Source organism: Anolis carolinensis, chromosome 5 (assembly GCF_035594765.1).
Source record: "Anolis carolinensis isolate JA03-04 chromosome 5, rAnoCar3.1.pri, whole genome shotgun sequence".
In the NCBI taxonomy this organism is placed as follows: domain Eukaryota; kingdom Metazoa; phylum Chordata; class Lepidosauria; order Squamata; family Dactyloidae; genus Anolis; species Anolis carolinensis.
In genome coordinates, this window is record NC_085845.1 from 40,040,900 (window position 1) to 40,062,307 (window position 21,408).

The following is a 21,408-nucleotide window of genomic DNA, read 5'->3' on the forward strand; positions in this document are numbered from 1 at the left end:
CCCTGGATCTAGACGTTATTCCCCTATTGATGCAGGCCAAAATCCCATTGGCTTTTTTAGCTGCCGCATCACATTGTAGGCTCATGTTTAACTTGTTGTCCACGAGGACTCCAAGATCTTTTTCGCACACACTGCTGTCAAGCCAGGCGTCCCCCATTCTGTATCTTTGATTTCCATTTTTTCTGCCGAAGTGAAGTATCTTGCATTTGTCCCTGTTGAACTTCATTTTGTTAGTTTCGGCCCATCTCTCTAGTCTGTCAAGATCGTTTTGAATTCTGCTCCTGTCTTCTGGAGTGTTAGCTATCCCTCCGAGTTTGGTGTCATCTGCAAACTTGATGATCGTGCCTTCTAACCCTTCGTCTAAGTCGTTAATAAAGATGTTGAACAGAACCGGGCCCAGGACGGAGCCCTGCGGCACTCCACTTGTCACTTCTTTCCATGATGAAGACGACGCATTGGTGAGCACCCTTTGGGTTCGTCCGCTTAGCCAATTACAGATCCACCTAACCGTAGTTTTGTCTAGCCCACATTTTACTAGTTTGTTTGCCAGAAGGTCGTGGGGGACTTTGTCGAAGGCCTTACTGAAATCTAGATATGCTACATCCACGGCATTCCCTGTATCGACCCAACTCGTAACTCTATCGAAAAAAGAGATCAGATTAGTCTGGCATGACTTGTTTTTGGTAAATCCGTGTTGACTATTAGCAATGACCGCATTTGTTTCTAAGTGTTTGCAGACCACTTCCTTAATGATCTTTTCCAGAATCTTGCCTGGTATTGATGTGAGTATTGATTGTCTTTTAAAGAAAGAACGTATTGATTTCCATATTTGTTTGGAGAAAAATGGATTTTTAAAAAATAAATAAATAAATATTTGTATTATTTTTAAACACATTATAGAAAAATAATTAATGTCTTGTCATTTATTGAGTGATCAATGGCATCAACAACAACAGGTTGAGTATCACTTATTCAGAAATCCCAAATGCTCCAAAATCACCCATAAAGGTGGCTGACATAGTGACACTTTTGGTTTCTGGTGGTTCAGTGTACACAAATTTTGTTTCATGCACAAAATTATTTAAAATATTGTGTATGAAATAAGTTTACCCTATGTGTATAAGACATGTAGCTGTTGTTTCCTTTTTGATATATGATTAGTTTGTTTTTGTATTTTTATTTATGTATGTATTTGGCATTGAATGTTTGCTATTTTTATTGGAATCTGCCCTGAGTCCCCTTGTGGAGAGATATAAATTATTATTATTATTATTATTATTATTATTATTATTATTATTATTATTATTATTATTATTATATTTGAAAATGATTTTCATATTTAAACTTGGGTCCCATTTCAGAAATATCTCATTGTTTTTGTGGTATGTCTTCAAATGATTTCTGACCAAAGGTTTCGTTAGTAACATTTGCTCAGAGACTGAAAGAGTATGACTTTATCAAGGTCATCCAGAGATTTTTCTAGCTGAACAAGGATTCATACCCTGGTCTTTAGAGTCCTAGTTCCAAGGTTCCAAGATCTGGAAAAAAACCTGTATTGGAATTGGTTTGGAAAATGTTTTGCTTTCATCTGAACTAAGAATAGCAGAGGCAATAGTTGGCACATCTTCCATAATTTGTAAGATTTATAGGTTCTGCATTCTCCCACTTAAAACCTAATGTTGACCAAATAAATATCTCAATTCATTTCACTCCCTCCTCCAGCCCTATATGGTTCAGGTCAGGCTATTTGAAGGAATGTATTTTCCTATGGAACCCTAACTAAGCTCTGAGAACTTTGGAAAGTTGCAAATATTATTACAAGGCAGAGATGTTTCAACTTTGCTTGACCTGTTTTTGCTTGTAATGGATCTGGTGCTTCTAAACTGGGATACATCAGTTACAAAACCCTTACATCTGAGCAGCATTACCCTCAGTGTATGAAGATTTTACCTCATCTCAGCATCTATCATTTTCAGTAAGATTTCTGTGGCTGCGGCAGACCAATTATAATATGTTGGAATGCTCACTTTAAAATACACAAAACAGAAGATGAATGAAATGCACTACATTTCACTGCAATATAGAATATAGAAATATATGTTTTCTCTTGTACAATTAACAAATCCATGTTTCAGGGAATCCTAGTTAACACATTGTCATGATTTCTGATTCCATTCAGAGATTTCCTTCCTGTGAGGAACCTATATTTCACTGCATAATAATTGCATTTTATCCCTTTTCTCTGGCTGAAATAAAGTGACATGCAACGATTACATGGTGAAATATGAGTGAAGCTTAACTTGCCTGCACACTTGCCTCCTTGGAGCTATGGGACTTCATTTGGCTGCCAACTTAGTGAAGCCCAGTATCTCTAAGAAAGTAAGTGTGAGAGAGTGAACTAAGAGTGTGACTATTATGTGACGAATACTAAATACCAATTTTGCCAGCCCAAAAAATGAGGGTGTGGCTATTATATGGTGAAGACTTCCAAATTAGTTTTTCCACATTATGTAGCATGCTAACAACTTTTACTGAAAAGAAAATTTATTTCAATTATATTATGAGTTCTACTGTTCAAGGTGGAAAAGATTGCATCGAAATGAACCAACTATTTGGGCATGATCAAACTGTGTGAATCTATAATTTGAACTGACAACCCTTCCTTTCTGGGTTAGTTCTATTTCTAAAATGGGCTTGGCCACAAGGGATAAGCAGTCCTCCATGGACGACATAATCATGAAGACATAGTCACCCCTATCTACATTAACTAAGACTCCAGAAGTTTAAGGATGTTATCCCATGGGCAGGAAGAAAGTGAGGGAAAGCACCGGGAAGAGTGGGGACTTGTCTTACCCCAGCAAGATCTGTCTTCACAGATGGCCAGCCTTCCCAGGTCCTTTCCCTGTCTTTTTCCCACTTTCCCCCTCTCTTCAATCAGGAGTCTTCTCTCCATTTTCCCACACTGGCAAGATGGATTCTCACAGATGGTCACCAGAAGTGGCTGTGCATCATAGGATGGTCAGCATGTGAAAACGGAGAGAAAACGGGGGGTAACTTACAAGGGATAAGGTCCTATGTCTTTAGTGACTAAACTAATCTGTTAGAAATCTCTGTACAACATGAATCCTCTATCAGGCTTGTTGTTGTTTTTGACCATTTCAATATCATTTTCATGACAGAGAGGATTCTTTTAATTGACAGTGCTCCACGCAAAAACATTTTCTGCATGAAGATGCCACTTATTTTTATCATTTACTTGCTTCCTTTTTATATGTTTCCTTACTTGCTTGATCAATCTATATTTTGTCTTTTTTTTAACCTGGTGGGGAGCCAAGATAGTTTCTAATGTATTTTATAAAATCTACAATCACAAACACAGTGAATGATACGTATCCAAATAATAGACTACATCATTTAAAACATTAATAAAAATCCCCCAACAATGATGCATAGTATTAAAATATTAGAAAACTGTACTCATCCATTTAGAGCAACTTTTTATTTCAGTCAGTCAGTTGATGGAATCCTGCCTGAGTAGAAAATCTTTGTCAGTGAGCAAAAGAACAAGGAGACGGTTAGTTTAACTTTCTTCAAAAATAAGTTCTTAAGTCTTGGAAGAAAGCCATATCTTATGTCCACACCAAATATCACTCTGAAAAGGACAGGACCAAAAGAAAGGTTTCTCCTGTAGAGTCAAAGTTTGGCTGGGTTTGTATTGGAGCTTTATATGGATTTTTAGGTCATATCCAGCACTTTGAATTGTGACTGGTACCTGGTGAACCTTTTATAATAGGGGGATTATGTATTCTCTCTGTCTTCTATTTCAATGACCTCTCTCTCTTTGCCCTGCTCTCTTCCCCTCTGTTCCCCCCCCCTCTCTCTCTCTCTCTTTCCATTCCTCTTTTCCTCTCTCTTTTGTGTATTTATATCCTTTATAGTTGACTTTCATTATCAATGTGCTCATGTTATGTATTTAATAGAATCTGTAATCTGTAAGGCAGAACTTTTACTGAAGCCATATTAGATTGTATAGTGGGAAGCTCATGAGTGAATTGTCCTTGTTTTATGTTATTATTAAGCTTTAAAAAGGCCAAGTTGGTGAATAAGTTCAGGGTTGCAGTTTCTAGAGAAGTAGCCATGTTCTTTTAGAAACCAACAAAGGAACTTCTGATATTTCAGAGCAGGAAGCACTTAAGCCAGCCAAGACAATGTGCAACTGACTTTAAAATGGCTGCTAGAACAAAGACACTTCAAACACCTTATCAAAAAACCTTGCCATTTGTCACCTGATTGAAGATAATGGATTTTTATTCATTACACATCAATTGCCTGAATAATGCTAGGATATTTGGATTATCATCCATATTTGATCATGAATGGTGTGTATAATTATTCCATCACCACCATTAATTTTAACATAATTGAAGTGGGCTATAGTCCATGCCTTATTATTCTTTACTGGGGAAAAGTTCTCTTTTGTTAAAACCCAGCTTACTGTAAGTACTGCTTAAAACTACCAATTTTGTGCTTGAAAAACCTAACAGTGAGTTGATTTAAACAATAGCAGTAACAACCATCTCAACTATTATTTACATGTATTAACTCAGCAGTCAGTTAAGAAACACTCACTTACTTGGACCCTAAAACTTAAATCTCACAATCCACCTAAACACCATTTTCATGGATTTTGTTACTTTGCTGTCAAAATCATTGGAAAAAGAACAACTCAAGAAAATAGCCTCTTTTCTCTATCTTTTAATACATTAAATAGCACTGCAATACCAAAGACAATCCAGAATTCACTTTGTACTTTGTGTTCCAATAAATAATGAAAGGAGACTATTTCTTTTTAAAGCTATCCATCTTTCATCTTCCTTCAGTTTTTCTATTCCAGTAATTTGCTCTGTATGGTAGTTTAGGTTCTCACAAGAAGTTCAGTGGGTTTTCTTTCTTTGAACAAATGACCCGCATACCATATAACAAATTCTTTTGAAAGTTCCCAGAGTTCCAAAACTACATGCCTTGAGGGAGGGAGAACTGCTACTAACAAACAAGCCAAAGATTGTGGAACTAGTTTCATAGTAATTTGGATTCTAGTCATTATGCTTCCATTAATTGTGGTTAATAATCATCATCATCAATAATAAGACAATTCTATGTGTTTGGTACATCTTATTTTCCATCTAATTTAGTAGTGTTAATAGTGGCTTTTGAGAGTTTCAGGTAGCTTTTTTTCCTTGCTCCATTCTGAGTTTCATTCTAGGCCTTCTAAAGCATGTGCTGCATTATTAGGGACCTCTCTCCTATTAAAGCTCAGTATTTTTTTAAATGAACAATACACTTTGATACCTAATTGAAAAGAGATAAAATAGTATATGTTTGCTCTTGTCATGTTCCTTCATAGAGTTTTCTTGGAAAGATTTGTTCAAATGGGGTTTGTCTCCCTCAGATAATATGACTTGGTCTCTTAATGGGTTTTCATGACAAAGTATGGATTGTAGTCCAATAGTAAACCACTATACCATGTTGGCTTTCAAATGGCTTCATTTATAAAAACGATAATTCAATCTACATCTAGCTATTTGAACTTATTTCCATTTTAATCAAGGGGATTTAATAACTGATTCTACTGACTTCAATAGAGACTGAATTGCAATTAAGTAAAACATAAAGCCTAGACATGGCCTTTTTAGAAATATATTCTGCAGAGTTCACTGGGCCTTAGCTTCCCCATCCCCATGTTGGCAGTCTAAAATTGGAATTTGACTCACCTTTATCTCAACCCTATTAGATTTCATATAAAAAGAATAGTACTTCTTTTTAAAGGAGATATTACATACATTTAATATTGAATATTTGAGCAATAGACGTTATATATAAGCCTCAGCTCTGAGTGTTATATAATGTCAATAGAGCAATCTTAAGTATCTTGGGGGGGGGGGGGGACATCTAACAGCTTACAGTAATTAGTACAAGACTACTTTCTATGGTGACTTCCTTTTTTTAAAAAAAAGTTGTCTTAAAATTATAGAGTTGAAAGTGACCACAATGGATGAAAAATACTGTCAAAACCTAAACTTTCAATGTTGTCTAGCTTTTAAAAAAAGATGTTCTTTATAAATATCACTCAGTCTTTTATGGGCCCTCAGCCTCTGCAGAGTCTTTGGCGTATGAACAGATGGTTGAATTCCACCTCTCTTTATATAACTCCCTATCACGTTGGTACAAACAATGAAAGTACTCCCAACAAATTGTCATCAGCTTATTTTTTAAATCCGTGTATTGGTCTGTTGATTTCAGTGGCAAGGAAGGAATTATTCCAGTCTCAGGTCTGGCACAGAGTCAGGCCTTGTTTAGGAGAGCAAAGGGATTTAGGATCCTATATATAGAGGCCCGACTTGTTACACTTAAAGACATTAGGGAACACAGCCCAGCAGTCTGTTCTCGATGCACAACACAAGTCAGATGAACATGCAGGATATGACTATGAGGAGGTCACTTCAAATGTGGAGAAAGCTGATGCCTAGAGGAATGTCACACTTACAAGGAGGAGGAGGACCAGGCATCGTTCTGTGAATCTGGAGGTACACAATTGACCCGAAGTTATCTACCCAGTAACAGATGATGAGGAAGTAGAACAGGTTGGGGAGGATGAGAGCTTCTTAGATACAGCTGAGTGGACTGTCCTTGATGAATGTATATGGGATGTCTCTGGGAGGAGGATAGTTCACAAACACATTATCTGGCATTACAGAATGAAGTAGAGGCTCTTTCCACAAATCATAGACAGTGTAGAACAAGAACATACTGGGGATGAAGAGGGGGTCTTAGACATATCTGACTTGATTGATGCATGAGTGTCTTTGAGGAGGAGGCCAGTTTAGAGTTACAGAATCCAATTGAAAACGAACAGAAACAAGAGCAACAGGGTCAGGTCTCAAGAGACCTACAGAACACCTTACAGGAAAGTGACCCAGCCATTCATCACAGGAGACATGTGCTGTTAGTAGGGGACTTCCTCCAGAGGAGAACATATGTGGTGTTTTGCAAATGTGATAGGATGTCTTGAGAAGTATGCTATCTCCCTGAGGCAAAAATCCACCGTGTAACTGACTGGTTGATGAGACTCATCAAGCTCACTGACCACCACCCTTTCCTGTTGGTTCATGTAGTAGCCAATGATACTGCAAGTCATAGTCTTCAAAAGATCAGAAAGAATTTTGAAACTCTTGGAAGAAAGCTAAAAGATCATAATGTACAGGTTACCTTTTCATCTCTCTTCCCAGTTGCATGATGCAGCCCAGGAAGGGTGAGAATAATAGTAAAGGTGAATGACTGGCTCTGTAGATGGTGTCAGGAAGAATGATTTGGCTTCCTGGACCATGGTCTGGTTTTTCAGGAAGATAGGCTTTCAGCATGAGGTGAACTGCACCTCAAGGACAAATGTAAGATACTATACTTAGGCAGAAAAAATGAAATACAAAGAGACAAAATGAGTGATGCCTGACTTGACAACAATCCATGTGAAAAAGATCTTGGAGTCTTAGTGGGTATGTAGTGAACATCACATTGTTGGCTCATGTTTGAGCTGACAATGTGATGCAGCAGCTTAAAAAGCCAATGGGATTTTGGGCTGCATCAAAAAGGTGTCCAGAGGATGATCATGGGTCTGGAGAACAAGCCCTATGAGGAGCAGCTTAAAAAGAAGGCTTAAAGAGCTGGGCAGAAGAGAAGGCTGAGAGGAGATATGATGAGGGCCATGTATCAAAATGTGAGGGGAAGTCATAGGGAGGGAAGCAGGCTTGTTTTCTGCTTCCCTAGAGACTAGAACTCAGAACAATGGATTCAAATTACAGGAAAGGAGATTCAATTTGAGCGTTAGGAAAAATCTCCTGACTATAAAGAGCTGTTCAACAGTGGAACTCACTGCTTTGGATTGTAGTGGAAGCTCCTTTCTTGGAGGCTTTTAAACAGAGGCTGGATGGTCATCTCTCAAGGGTACGTACTTTGATCTTACTTTTCCTGCATAGTGATGGTTGGACTATCTAGGCCCATGTTGTCTCTTCCAACTCTATGATTCTATAATTCTATATCGATGTTCTCTAATGTTTTCTGGCCTACATTAGTGACAGCATTGGATCCCTGCACTACAGTATCAAGAAGGCCACCAAATGAAGGCCTTCTTCGTTATCCGATTTTCTGCTTGTAGAAGCTAGCATTTAACTGTTATAAGGGTACTTTCAATGCGCATAGGATTGCTTCCTAATAGTACAATCCAAGTAAGCCCAAGACAGTGGAATGCACTTATGCCTATGGAGGTGGACACAAATTGCAGTCTAAAAGTAGCTGTTCATTGGTCATTATTGCTTGCTTTAATTTTGCTGTATGTTTTTATTGTTTTGATTGTAAACTATTTTCAAATACTTTCCTTTAGGTGGAAAGAGCTGACACTTCGTTGAAAACCACAACAAAACATTGATATTATCCTTCAGTAGTAATAGCCCAGATGGTTTGCATAAAAATATGTTACAAAAACAGTTGTAAATAAAGTGAATAAATGCAGTTATTCTTCTTCTTCAATCTATCACACAGAAACACTGAAGATCCTAAAGCCCCTATATTTTTCATATTCTCTTTACATTAATTTTGAAGATTAGGTTTAATTACAGAATGCTTAATTTAGCTTTATATCCTACATAAACTAGCCTACATAATTTGATTCCAGCTAACAATATTTGGTTGGAATAGTTTTATGTTTTTCTACTTATTTCCTTCCTAGGGAACACAAATCGTGCTATGTATTTGAAGATACCATAAACATGAAAATGCTGAATTGTCCTTATTCATTTAGTTTGTTTGATGATGGACCTTGTACAGTATTAGAATTATAGAATCATAGAGTTGGAAGAGACCACATGGGCCATCTAGTTCAACCTCGTGCCATGCAGGAAAAGTACAAACTACCTCTGACAGATGGCCATCCAGCCTCTATTTACAAGCATCCAAAGTATTAATATAACTATAATATTTTCAAGAAAATAGTTCAGCAAAGATAGTTGATTTTTTTCTTAGTTGCAACCACAGAATCCAGTTAGGGTGATCTGGTGTCTTTTCTGAATTCTAGTACCAATTTGTTACATCTGCTCTTGATCACAGTCAAAATAGCTGATTTCTCAAGTGATAATACAGTACATTCATAACAAACTGTCAGATGTAGATACCCGTTTGTCTAATGAGTTGGTCTCTTATACTTATTTTAAAAAAATTATTTTTCAGCATTCCTTCATATTCTTGTATCTGAATGCTGAGATTAATGCAAAATATAAGAGAGCTCTCTGAAAAGTTTATCCACACATATGCATGTATATATATTTCAATCAGTTCTCCTATCCTCCCAGATACATCTATTGGTGATTGTGTAATGGTTCAATGTGAAAACAAGTTCTATATTCTTGTAGAAAACTTAAATTTAGCTTCAGATAACAAGATAAAGGTGAAATCTATTAGTTTGGAAACAGTATTTATTTATTCAAGTCACAAGGCTTTTAATCCACTACGCCACGGGGGGCTCCTTATTTATTTATATTATATATAATCACAGAATGATCTTTCTGCATCCAAATGCCACTAAAGCAGTAATCTTATTTTATATTGGAAGAGAGTTAGAATGATACACAACACACAATAATTCAAATATTTGCTTCAGACCTGTAGGGTCCATTAGTATTCTTACTTTAACCCACATCCAATTAAAGAGAATGTTAGAAATTATGTGCAGATGACCCTGGCAGTAGAGGTAGTTTTGTTAGATATCCTGTCACTAGCCATTTAAAATTAGGATTGCACACATCTACAACAGACATGGACAAACTTTGGCCATCCATGTGTTTTGAACTTCAACTCCCAAAGATCCCAACCAGCTTACCAGGTGTTAGGAATAATGGGAGCTCAAGTCCAAAACACCTGGAGGGCCGAATTTGCCCATGCCTGTTCTATAAGGTGCACCTGGAGACAGAGCCGGCCCTAGGTATTTTTCAAGTGTAGGCGAACAGAATTTTGGCGCCCCCCCCAAACCAATCACTGAAAAATAAAAGCGTTGGATAAGCGAAAATGTTGGATAATAAGGAAGTATAAAGGAAAAGCCTATAAAACATCAAATTACATTATGATTTTAAAAATTAAGCACCAAAACATCATGTTTTACAACAAATCAATAGAAAAAGCAGTTCAATACATGGTAATGTTATGTAGGAATTACTATATTTGCAAATTTAGCACTAAACATTGAACAGGGATATAGGGCAGTGTGGACTTAGATAACCCAAATAGCCCTCAGTATTAAAAAAACACTCTAAAATCAGGACAATAAATAAAGAACAACACTCTGAAAACAGAAGAAATCCAGACAGTAAACAATCAGGGACAGCTAACTCCTCCCAAAAAAAGATTCTCCCAGGCAAGAAGAAGTCAGGCCTTGAAGCCACAGGGCCATTAAATGCTAATCAAGGTGATTAATTACAACATTCACACCTGCTTCAAAGAAAAGTTCTTTCTCCCACCCTGGACCTTCTACAGATATATAAACCCCACATACCTAGCTTCCAAGTTCCTACAGACCTCACAATCTCTGAAGGCCCCAAAGGTGGGCTTGCATGGTGCGAAGGTGGGTCTGCGCTGGCCGGAAGGCCCAGCGCGGCCGCTGGAAGGCCCGAAAGAGAAGGAGGTGGAGAGTGGTGCCCTCCTCCCAGGACGATGGTGCCCCCGGGACGATGGCGCCACAGGCAAATGCCTATTTCGCCTTATGGTTGGACCGCCTCTGCCTGGAGACTTCCTCCCACTTTCTGAGTTCCACATCTAGTCCATGCCTGACTGTGTCTTTTGTATATGTGTTTAAGGGATGGAATCTGTCCTGTTTCAAACGTTGGATTTTATTTATTTATTTATTCAGGTGTGTGCAATATTATGTGCATTGAACAAATTATTTGAATGCCATCTCTCTCCTAACTAAAAGATGTGTATAGCATTTTTGGAGTACATTTTTATAATATGTGCATTTTTCAATGCTCATTTTTAAATATACTTGGGTGGAGGGGAGTCTTTTGAAGTCATTCATCAATGTTTAGACATTTCAGGAATCGGGGACAAGATGGACCCCACCAAAATATCCATTAGAACAAATTATATGACCAGTGTCAGTACTTGGGCATCCCCAAGTGTGTCGGATATGGAAGACTTCGAGCCATTATTCTAGAGGGCTTCTTCTAGTCAGTCTTGGTCCAATACAAATTGTTTCTCATATCTATATACCAAGCATCACTTGATACTGGGATGGGCAGCTGTAGAAGGGTGGGACTCAATTAACTCTCTACCAACCAGCATCCCACATAGTCGGGTTTCAGCATGCTGGAAATTATGACACATTATGACACTTCCGATCACTATTTTGATTGAAATTTGTGGAGTGTGCAGTTTTCATGTAAAAAAAATACGGAGCCGCAATGACACAATGAATTAAACTCTTGTATCGGCTGAACTGCTGATCTGAAGGTTGGCGGTTTGAATCTGCAAGACGGGATGAGCTCCTGTCAACCCTAGCTTGTGGGGGGCATGAGAGAATCCTCCCAGCAGGATGGTAACCCACCCTGGCCAACGTCTTTGTAGATGGACTATTTTCTCTCACCAGAAGTGACTTGCAGTATGTTTGCTTCTGATACGATAAAAATTGTAAATAAATCAATCAAAATATGGCACAAAATATATTTAAGGATTTGGGGGCTTTTGGAGCCTACTAGGTGGCTTTAGGAGACATGAATTGGGCTCCCAATGGCCATATTCATCCCTAAAGCCACATTTTGTTCAATTGTGACAATGCCTCTTAACTAACTCAATGGAAAAGCATTGTTTTTAAAATTAGTATTAATAATTTTATAAAACCTTGTTCTTTCTGATCTGGAATTTGGTGTGGTTGTTTGGTATACTGTATATACTCACATCTCTGCCAGCTTATAATCAATATGGCAATCTACAGAAGACAGAAAATGTCTAGCGTAATAAGCATGCAGATATACATCTTCATTTTGTGCATAAACTGTGATTTTTGAGGTTGGTCATGCCAGCTAATAAAATATAGGATGATGTAAAAAGGCCGCTTTTTTGTAAAAATAACAAAACATACCTGGAGTTTTCACTAACTAAAAACCTTTATGGTCCCTTGGTCCCTTATGAATATACGTATAAATGGACACAATCAAACCCATCCTAAAAAATTAAAATTGTAATGCTTACATTGCTTTTTATTGCATGCTATTGTAACCAGTAAAACTAATATTGAGGAATATTTATATAACATTGTGAGTATGCTCTATTAATTTCACCAAGGAAGAATTAAGCATGAGTTTAATTATTTCCATTTGAATGAATAGAACCTTGAAATGCTGATTTCTTCCCAAATTGTGTGAGATAGTTCTATCAATCTTTTTTTACAATGGAATGTTGAAATATCATTTATTAAGCTCTATCTATTCAAAACTATTTAAATAGAGCACTGAATACCGATTAGTACTGAGCACCATCAATGTGTTGAATGTGACATAAAATTATTGCTTGATATCTTAGAAGTTTCTTTCTTTTCCCCCACAGCACGGAAAAGGATATGCTAGTCAATTCTACGGGACTTACCTGAAGCAGCATGATTTGCACAAAAGTCGACCAACAAAAGCATCAACTTTTCAACTTCATTATCTTGGCCATCTGTGTTAACAGAAAGAATTACTGTGCTGTTGGAGACATCCTGGCCAATAATAGGACCTAACTGCTCTCAGCAGGCCTGAGAAATGAGTTGAAATGTATGGAACTGTAGAAACTTCAAGGGGCAACTGATTTTTTGCCTCTCTGATCAGTGTGTGCCTGTTTACAGCACTATATAGCTCTCTCTTTCTGTTTCTCTCTCCAAAATGTCACTGAGCCCTTTAGATGTTTATATTCGCCACAAGAAGCCAATCGTACAGATTTTAAAAATGGAAACATGCATTATAAATGCAATATCACTGTTTTAAACTTGACTGTTTTATATTATTTTTGTGTGATCAAGTGTCTCCCAAACTATTCCAACTTTACAAAAGAAATTGTGAATCATGTTCTTTTCACCTGTGGGTCATGAAAATGTTGTTAATCTGCAGGCCCACAAAATATCAAAGACATTCTGTAGTTTATACACCGTGTTGCAAAGTGTTTACTGTACTATTTCAAAGCTTCTAAATAAATATAAAATATATATTATATTACATATAATTTTCCGGGAAATGTGGTACCATTTAGTTGATTTTTAAATGAATTCATACAGTGCGCACCATACACTAAAGTGAGAAGGTAATTCAGGGTCCTTAAATTATCCTTGCCTAAAAATAAAAGAAATCTTTAATAATACTTCCCCCGTTTTTGTACTTTGGTCAATCCTGTTTGTCCTTGTTAAAAAAAAGAAAAGAAAAGAAAAATGAGCTGTAAGCAACAACATTTTTTTCTGAAAGTTGTACTGAATTTTCAATGCCAAAGATACAGCTGTCAATAATTATGAAATTTAGCACTGACTATGTACTATCAAAGTATATATATTTCAACCACCACCATTTTGATTCTATTTCTATGGTTTTTAATTTGGAGTCAAGAAATCTTTTTATAAAGGCTCTATAAACTCACATGTATATGTTGTTAAAAAGTACACTTGGTGTCTGTGCATTTTGCAATGTATATGATGTAAGTGAGGATAACTATTTTAAGGAAATCTCCCTACACACACACACACCTGACTTATATCATTTTGTGACATAGTTTTATACCAACGTATCTTTCCATGCTGGTTCAGAAATATTACTGGAGAAAGGCTCATCATAGCTGCATCCTTTTATTTGAATTTATCCCTTCAATATAAAAGCAATTTGAAATTAGAAGTAGCCTATATATCTTTTCACTGGTAACCAGGTTAATCCCGCATGTGTTGTTTTATAGTAATTTTGTGTTTTGGAGTATCTCAGAAAGATATTTTTATTAGAAAAAATAAATTGACAAAATCTGAAAATGTTGCGAAGTAAAGGTCACCTTTACTTTCATGTTCTCTAATTATAAGTATCATTGAGGGAAAGTGAAATGTAGTAAGAATAATTTCTTCTGTCCTTATTTACTCCCATACACTGCTGTGTTTTGTCATGACGACTGTTTTCAAAAGAAATGATAAAATCATGTCTGATAACAACATTTACTTTAGTTGGAGATAATTAGTGGACACACTTCCCTTTTGTATCAGTTGAAAAGAATTGATTTTGTTTTGGACACTTTGGAGTCAAACGCAAGGAGCATCAAAGTGCATTTTTACACTGAATATTGCTCACAGGGTATCGCATGACTCAGTGTAATTCAGAATGGGAAAAATGTTCCATAAGCTTCTTAAAAAGTGAAAATACAGTTGATGTAGGACTCCATGTCTGTGGGAAAGGATACATTAAAATCCCATATGTGCAGGATTCCCTAGTAACCTCAATAGAGTGGAGAGTTCTTTGTATGCATATCTTTGGACTTTCACATGTATGCATATGGAGATTATGTATCCAGTGGGGCCATGAATCCAGTCCAAATCTTCGTTCCCCCTTGAAAATAGCTATCCAGGGTGCTGAATCCTATATCCTAAACAGGTTCAACATTATGAATAGTTCTGTTAAGTTTGTTTGAACCAAACTTCTGGCAGATTCACAGCTCTCCTAAATACATTCAGCATTGTGAATCAATTTCTTAAAATTTGTTTGAACTAAAACTTCTGGCAGATTCACAGTTTTGCAGCTTTCAGAGCATCCAACTTCCAGTGTATGCATCACAGCCCTAATGCTTAGTATATGTTCCAGATCAGACTAACTCTAGAATAAAAAGTAGAGTTTACTCTTTCAATACTTTTCTCCCAAATACCCACTGATTGACTGGGAATTTTGTGTGTATATTTCATCAAGAGTTAAGTTGTGTGTGTGTGTCTGTGTGATGTTACTTACCAAGGTTTAATCAGGAAAAGGAAATAATTTGTCAGTGATTATTTCTAAACTATTTTAAAATTAACAGCTATTTCTTGGGATCCTTTTAAAAATGTGTATGATATATATAAATCATAGGAAAAAGCACAGAAAAATATTCATCAATTGGAGCAAACACAGCCGTAAAGTCTTCTTTAGCTTTAGGTAACAGGAGTATTAGTCACCTCTATGCCTTGTTAGTTTCACAGGAGGAGGGGGGGAAATTGGCTATTTTAGTAATGAAATGTGTAGATGATATATCATTGGGTAAAGTCTGTCAAGTTGTTGCTGCGTTTAAAAGAGGAAACTGAATGCTCATTTGGGAAATTGTTTTGCTTTATTTTTACAACCTCTATATACAGAGGTGAATATTGTAACTTAAGGTTGTTTCTTGTCCTGTTGAGAAGAGGGGATCACATTTTGTTCTTTTATAGACTATTAAAGTGTCTTTATCTACTGAAAATCTCCCTCACATTTTGCATGCACTTTTTGGAGAAAAATATTTATGATAAGTAAGATTTTAACCTGTCTCTAGTGCATTTATTTCATTCCTTTCTCTGTACAATGGACTAGGAGAAATAGGCCTGTATGTGTATTCATTTCATGCTTTAGCCATTCCTTCTTCTATTTATGTATGTGAGCAGTACAAGTGAGGTCAGTGGGACCCTTACATGTGGAAACAAGATTGACCTGTCATCATTCTTTTTCATTACTACAAGGGGAAACCATTCACAATCTGTTTGGTTCTCTCCTATTTGCTAGTGGAAAGAAAAGCTAACAATTGTCTTTTAATGTGATAAAATTACTGGAAAGTGACTTGTGGCATCAATATTACCATCATGAATATTTCATTTGAATTTTTTCCCTCTACAATTTCTGGCATTTGCTGGCTGGAAAATATTATTTTAAAACCTAGATTTTAATCTGATAGAACATGATGCAAATGAAATTATTCACCAAATGAAATGTATATGGTAAAAAAAAATCACAATCAAATAACCAGGTCAAAACAAAAACATATGAACCATGCCTTCTTTTTTACTGTTCAAGACATCAAGTATACACCTACAGCTACTACACAGGCAAAAATTAGTCCAAAGTAAATTAATTGTTGAGTTCATTCTCAATTCATGAATTGTCAGGATAAAGGAAAACAAAATATTCTCATTTACTTGTGGTAACCATTTAGAACAGAATTAGGTTTATTCCAAGATTGTTAATTCCTTATATTACAACTGAAACCATTTAAGGAAGCTTTCACATAGCTTACAAAATTATATGAAAAAATTCTGATTGACATTTAAAAGCCCCAGGTAAAACCATGGCAGTCTTGATATCAGGCAGCATCTACTTAAAAGAAAACAATGTTGTACATATTTCTTAATGCCATATGTTTCCACACAAATTGAAATTTGGTAGGATAACTTTTAGAATTGGTAGTTTGCATTTAACATGTATTTTTAAAATGATTTTCATGTACATATTAGATAATTCAAGCACATTGCTTTGAATTTTCACCACATTTGTATACATGCATAACAAAATCAGGCAATATAAGTTGTTTTCTTTTTAAAGAAGCTAAAGATGTGTGTGTGTGTGTGTGTGTGTGTGTGTGTGTGTGTGAATGGTTTTTTTTTAAAGTTCCTTAGAGGTAAACAATAAAATAATTACTTTATTTCTTTTCTGGGTTATATTCATAAAGATAAAACCACATTTCTCAGTTTTGCAACCATATATACAACCAGAAATGTATTATCGCAATCAGGTCACAATATGAGCAATGCATGTGGTACAAATTCTGCTCTCTTTTACTCAGCTGAGTAAGCTTTCCAAAGTACTTAATCATGCAAAAATAAACACTTTCTTTGTCTCCAGCTATGAATGATGGAGAAGCCACAATTTTGACAGTTACTGGTTTATCTCATTCTTGCCAGCATAGTTAAATAGTAACTATTTTTGCTTGCTTCATCAGTAGGGACACTAAAATAAATGCACTATCACATGTAATGGAGCTGTCTGATATCAAGTTGGATATCCAACTAAGATGAGAACTGACTGACAAAAGTGGCTGTCTAGATTTTATGAAGTTCCAGCTTTGACAGTTAAATTGGTTCAACTGATTCTTGCTATTTTTGCTTGCTTCATCAGTTTGAATGCTAAGAAAACTCACTATCATGAGCTGGAGAACTGCAAAGTTAGATCTTTACTCCAAGCAGATTGAGACAAAAGTAACTGGCTAGATTTTATGGAAGAGTCTTTACTATTCCAACGCAGAGAAGCCAGAAACTGAACCAGACATAAGTATGTATGTGTGCCCGAAGTTCCTAAATGGAAAGGGACATGCATGCACTGCCACTCCTATTAAAGTACAAAAGAAGTATGCACAAGGAATTGTTTTTATTTAATCAAAACAACCAGAAGAATTTGGGGTTGGTTGCAGAGATAGGTTCTATAATAAACTAAAATAAATGGCTTCCGAGCACAATTCTTTGTTGAGCGTTATTCTCATCTCCCCAGCCATGTAACTGCTTAAATGACTGTGGCTGCAATATTAATCTCCACAATTGCATCTGAAGTAGATTTAAATCCATGGCATTTCATGCTAAAATAAATCAGTTGGCCTTAAATGTGATTAGATTCTGCAGCCTATTAGACTATCCCCATTAATTTCATTGTGCTTTGGTCAAGAGCTCTCCCACTTCTTAGTATGCATTTTACAATCCTGAAAGTCATAACTAATGTCTAAACATAAGTATTTACACTTGCACCAGAAAGTATTGCCAGCAGAAGATTAAAAGAAGAAGGAAATTGTTTAATCTGTTTGCCCAATGTAAACAGCCCAAAAAAGACCTCAAAGATCCCATACAAGTAAGGCTGGGAAATCTCTTCAAGACCTCTTCCATCTTATTTTTCTTCTTTACTAATTTGGAATTAAGTATTGGTATAAAACTGATATACTCAACTATAGATACTGGCTTTGTCCCACAGACACAGTTCAGATCCATTGCTGGGTATCTGTGCCTTTGTAGATACTATTCTGGGTCATAGGCGAGAACAAATTTGGACAGCTTTCATGAACTGAAATTGTGTGAGAATTTGTCAAATAAAGTTCAATCATTAGACTTGAGCTGACTAGAAAAACAAAGCAAAGTTCTGTGTTTATAGTTTTCTCAAAAGAAAATACATTCAGTTCAAAGCATCCCATGCTGGGAAGGGAAATACATTTTATCTTAACAAATTGGGATGTGTGTGCCTTTTTCTTTCTTTTCTTTTCTTTTTAACCCCAAAGCATTTAACTGTGTGAAACTTAAATAGTCATTTCGTGCTTACTCCATCACATTTATAGGAAGCAGTTTCATAACACTCTTACCATTAAATGTTGTTTTCAGATTCATTAATAGACCTTCAGTAAAGCCAGTCTTTTAAAAAGATATTTGTAAAATACTAATCAAGAAATCCTGATCCATCCTATAAAATAGTTTCAGAAATACCAATTTTAATGAAATTGTCTTGACATTCCAATTTAAACTCTAAATCTAATTGCTAATCCTGACTACAGTAGTCCCAGTAAAGCAATATATTTATATATATCTTGATTTTATTATCCTTTGAGTCAGTGGGTCTTCTCAGGTTGGGTCTAACAACTGTATTTTGACCTATAGTTTCATGCTACCTATGTTGGCTACCAGGTATGCTTTGTCCATGAAAGACACCGAATAACAATGATGGCTACATGGTCAACCAGATTTCTCCCACAGTCATGTATGTGAAAGGGGTGTGTATGAATTGTGGAACTAAGGAGTGATTTTCACTATGTTTTTCTTTTTTGTGTGAATTAAAGTTTTTGCATCCTCCATAATGAGGAGGAGGATCAGCTGCAAAATACTGAAATGTAGTAGAATATGACAATAATCCTGCACCTGAAGCCAAAGGGAAGGCAATATGGTGTGCCAAATGCAATGCCTCACATTATCTCCCCCGCCTTCCCCTGCTCGATAAAAGCCTTGTCTGAAAGTATTGCAGTGTGAGAGCACATCTTTCAATCAGTTATTGCTTATATATGAGGATTTTTCTCAGGCTGTGAAAGATAGAGGGTTGATTGAGGTCATCCAGTACCTTGCAGGTGGAATAGACATTTCATTTCAAATTCTTCATGTCCAGATCCACTATGCTGCATTATTTTTAGTGCTTGTGGTATGCAGTAATGAATTACTTTCTAAGGACTATAGACAAGTTCTTTAAAATCCCAGTATGTGCTCTCTATACATAAACTACTTTAAACACTGTAAGCATACTAAACTACTTTCAATGTTTTTACATACTTTAATATAGAAAATGTCTTTGTTATCCTATGTAGGATTTTTATATTAAGAATGTTTTCTACACAGGTTTTTCTTCTGTGTCATTAAACAATTCTAGTAGAGTATGAAGACAGACTGATAGTTGTACTGCATATACCGGTCAATGTTATTACATGTAAAACAAATATCCATCCACATTAGAAAATGGAACTCCTCTACGTGTTTTTTTTTTCTAATTTAACCACCTATTTATTTATTTATTTATTTTATTGCAAAAGTAACATCTGTGCAAAAAATATAGCAGGTTCAAATCAGTCAAAGGTTTTTACAATGATAGTAAATAAGAAATTGTGGTCTATTGACCATTATATCAGAACAATGTCACTAAATAATGACATTAACCTGACATAGGAATACATTCCCCAATTTTCCAGACAAATAACACAAATGAACACATTGGGATCTAGGTGTAAATTGAATTTCTATTTCCAAATATCAGTATGAAATTTCAGTTTGCAATTCAGATTCTATTCCTTTACCTGAGGTAGAATTAAAATATAACGTATATAATATGTGCTCACTTACTGAAAATTGAGTATTATCTTTCTTCTATGCTTTTCAGCCTTGGAACAGTAAGAACAAGTTGCAGAAAGCTTTGTGGCTGGCTTTACTTTGTTAACAGTTAATGGATAACATAAATTAGTATGATGATATTGTCAGGATTCTTGCAGTAAGCCAAAGATGAAATATGGATTCAGGCTATAGATCAAATCCAAGTTATCCATCCATCTGGTTGGCAAGTTCAAGACCTGTACAAGAAATGCATTTGGATTGTTTTTTGTTAAGCTGTGGGCAAGACATCTGCCCTGAACTCCTCTAGGCAGAAGAATGAACAAATTGGAAAAATACACTGACAAGGGGTGGAAATAGATGGATGAGGCCAAAAGAAATTGAGGATTCATCTGTCTGAGTAATTTTTATAGTTCCCCTTTCACATATAGAGAGTTAGCATTGTGTAGCAGTTGGAGTGTTGGACTGAACCTTGCACAATCATTGAAACCCAGTCATACCCAGTGTTACAACATACATCTACCCACATCATGCCAAGAAACTCTCATCATATGTTTGCTTTAAGCAGACACAACTTGAAAGTACACAGCAACAGGAACCACGAGTAACACATTTAGGAGGGCTAGTCCAATATATAGTCACTGTGAAAATTCGACTTCCTCGGTCACCCCTGATTCTGTGTAATGGCAAATCTCTTCGTTCATACATTCAAAATGCAGTGTTTTTGTTTCAATGAATGTCTACTTTTGATTATGCCTACTGTATGCGGCTGACTAACTCTTAAGGTACTACAGAAATAAAGTGCTAATCATTTCTGAAACACAGATATTACTGGCCATTGTAATGGATTTATGACTAAGATGTACAAGTATACCTCAGTTAGTGAAGTCACATCACATCACTAAAAAAAGAAGAAGAGCAGTTCAATGTGTTCCAGATATTCAAGATATATTCCTGTGTATAATGAAAGATGTTCATGTGTATAATCATCCATTCGGTTGCCTGAAGAACACATTTGCAATGAAAAAGAAACAGCTGCACAACATTTGGTAAGTAGTCTCCCTTTCATGTATTCACCTTTAGGTCAAGTTCTCCAATGATGTCCAACAATTCTACGGTTTTCTGTTTTTGCATCCCAGTTTCTTATGATTATCAAGTCCTGTTTTAAAGTTTTAGTCACAATAATTATTTGTACTTGTCCCTTTCTCTCTCTCCCAGTATCTGGTTAAGATCCTTCTGAACTGGGAGTGCCATCTTCTACCACTATCTCTTGCTTCATTGTATAGAACTCCTTTCATACATTCAGAAATGGTTTACCATTGCCCCCTTCTGCACAGATCTAACCAGCATTGGCTAAAGTGCAACTGCCATTGTCCCTGAGAGATCCTATACAAACATCTCCATACATGCTACCATGGCTTCCTGATCACTGTGTTAAGGGCTTTGGATCTTGATGAAAAGCCTAGAGTTTCTTCCAGTACAACTGT

The 21,408-nt window shown here is 36.1% G+C and overlaps 1 protein-coding gene across 6 annotated transcripts in view; it reads left to right on the plus strand.

Moving 5' to 3' along the window:
• pcdh10 (protocadherin 10) overlaps window positions 1-20,747 on the plus strand; it is an 80,043-nt gene extending 59,296 nt beyond the window's left edge. For all 6 annotated transcript variants that reach the window (XR_010006252.1, XR_506484.3, XM_062980850.1 and 3 more), the window contains one exon: window positions 12,640-20,747. Coding sequence is in view for 2 of the 6 variants with exons in the window: in XM_008111890.2 (XP_008110097.2) it covers window positions 12,640-12,659 (20 nt within the window). In the remaining 4 variants the exon portion in view is untranslated. The remainder of the gene's footprint in view (window positions 1-12,639) is intronic.
• The last annotated feature ends 661 nt before the right edge of the window (window positions 20,748-21,408 follow it).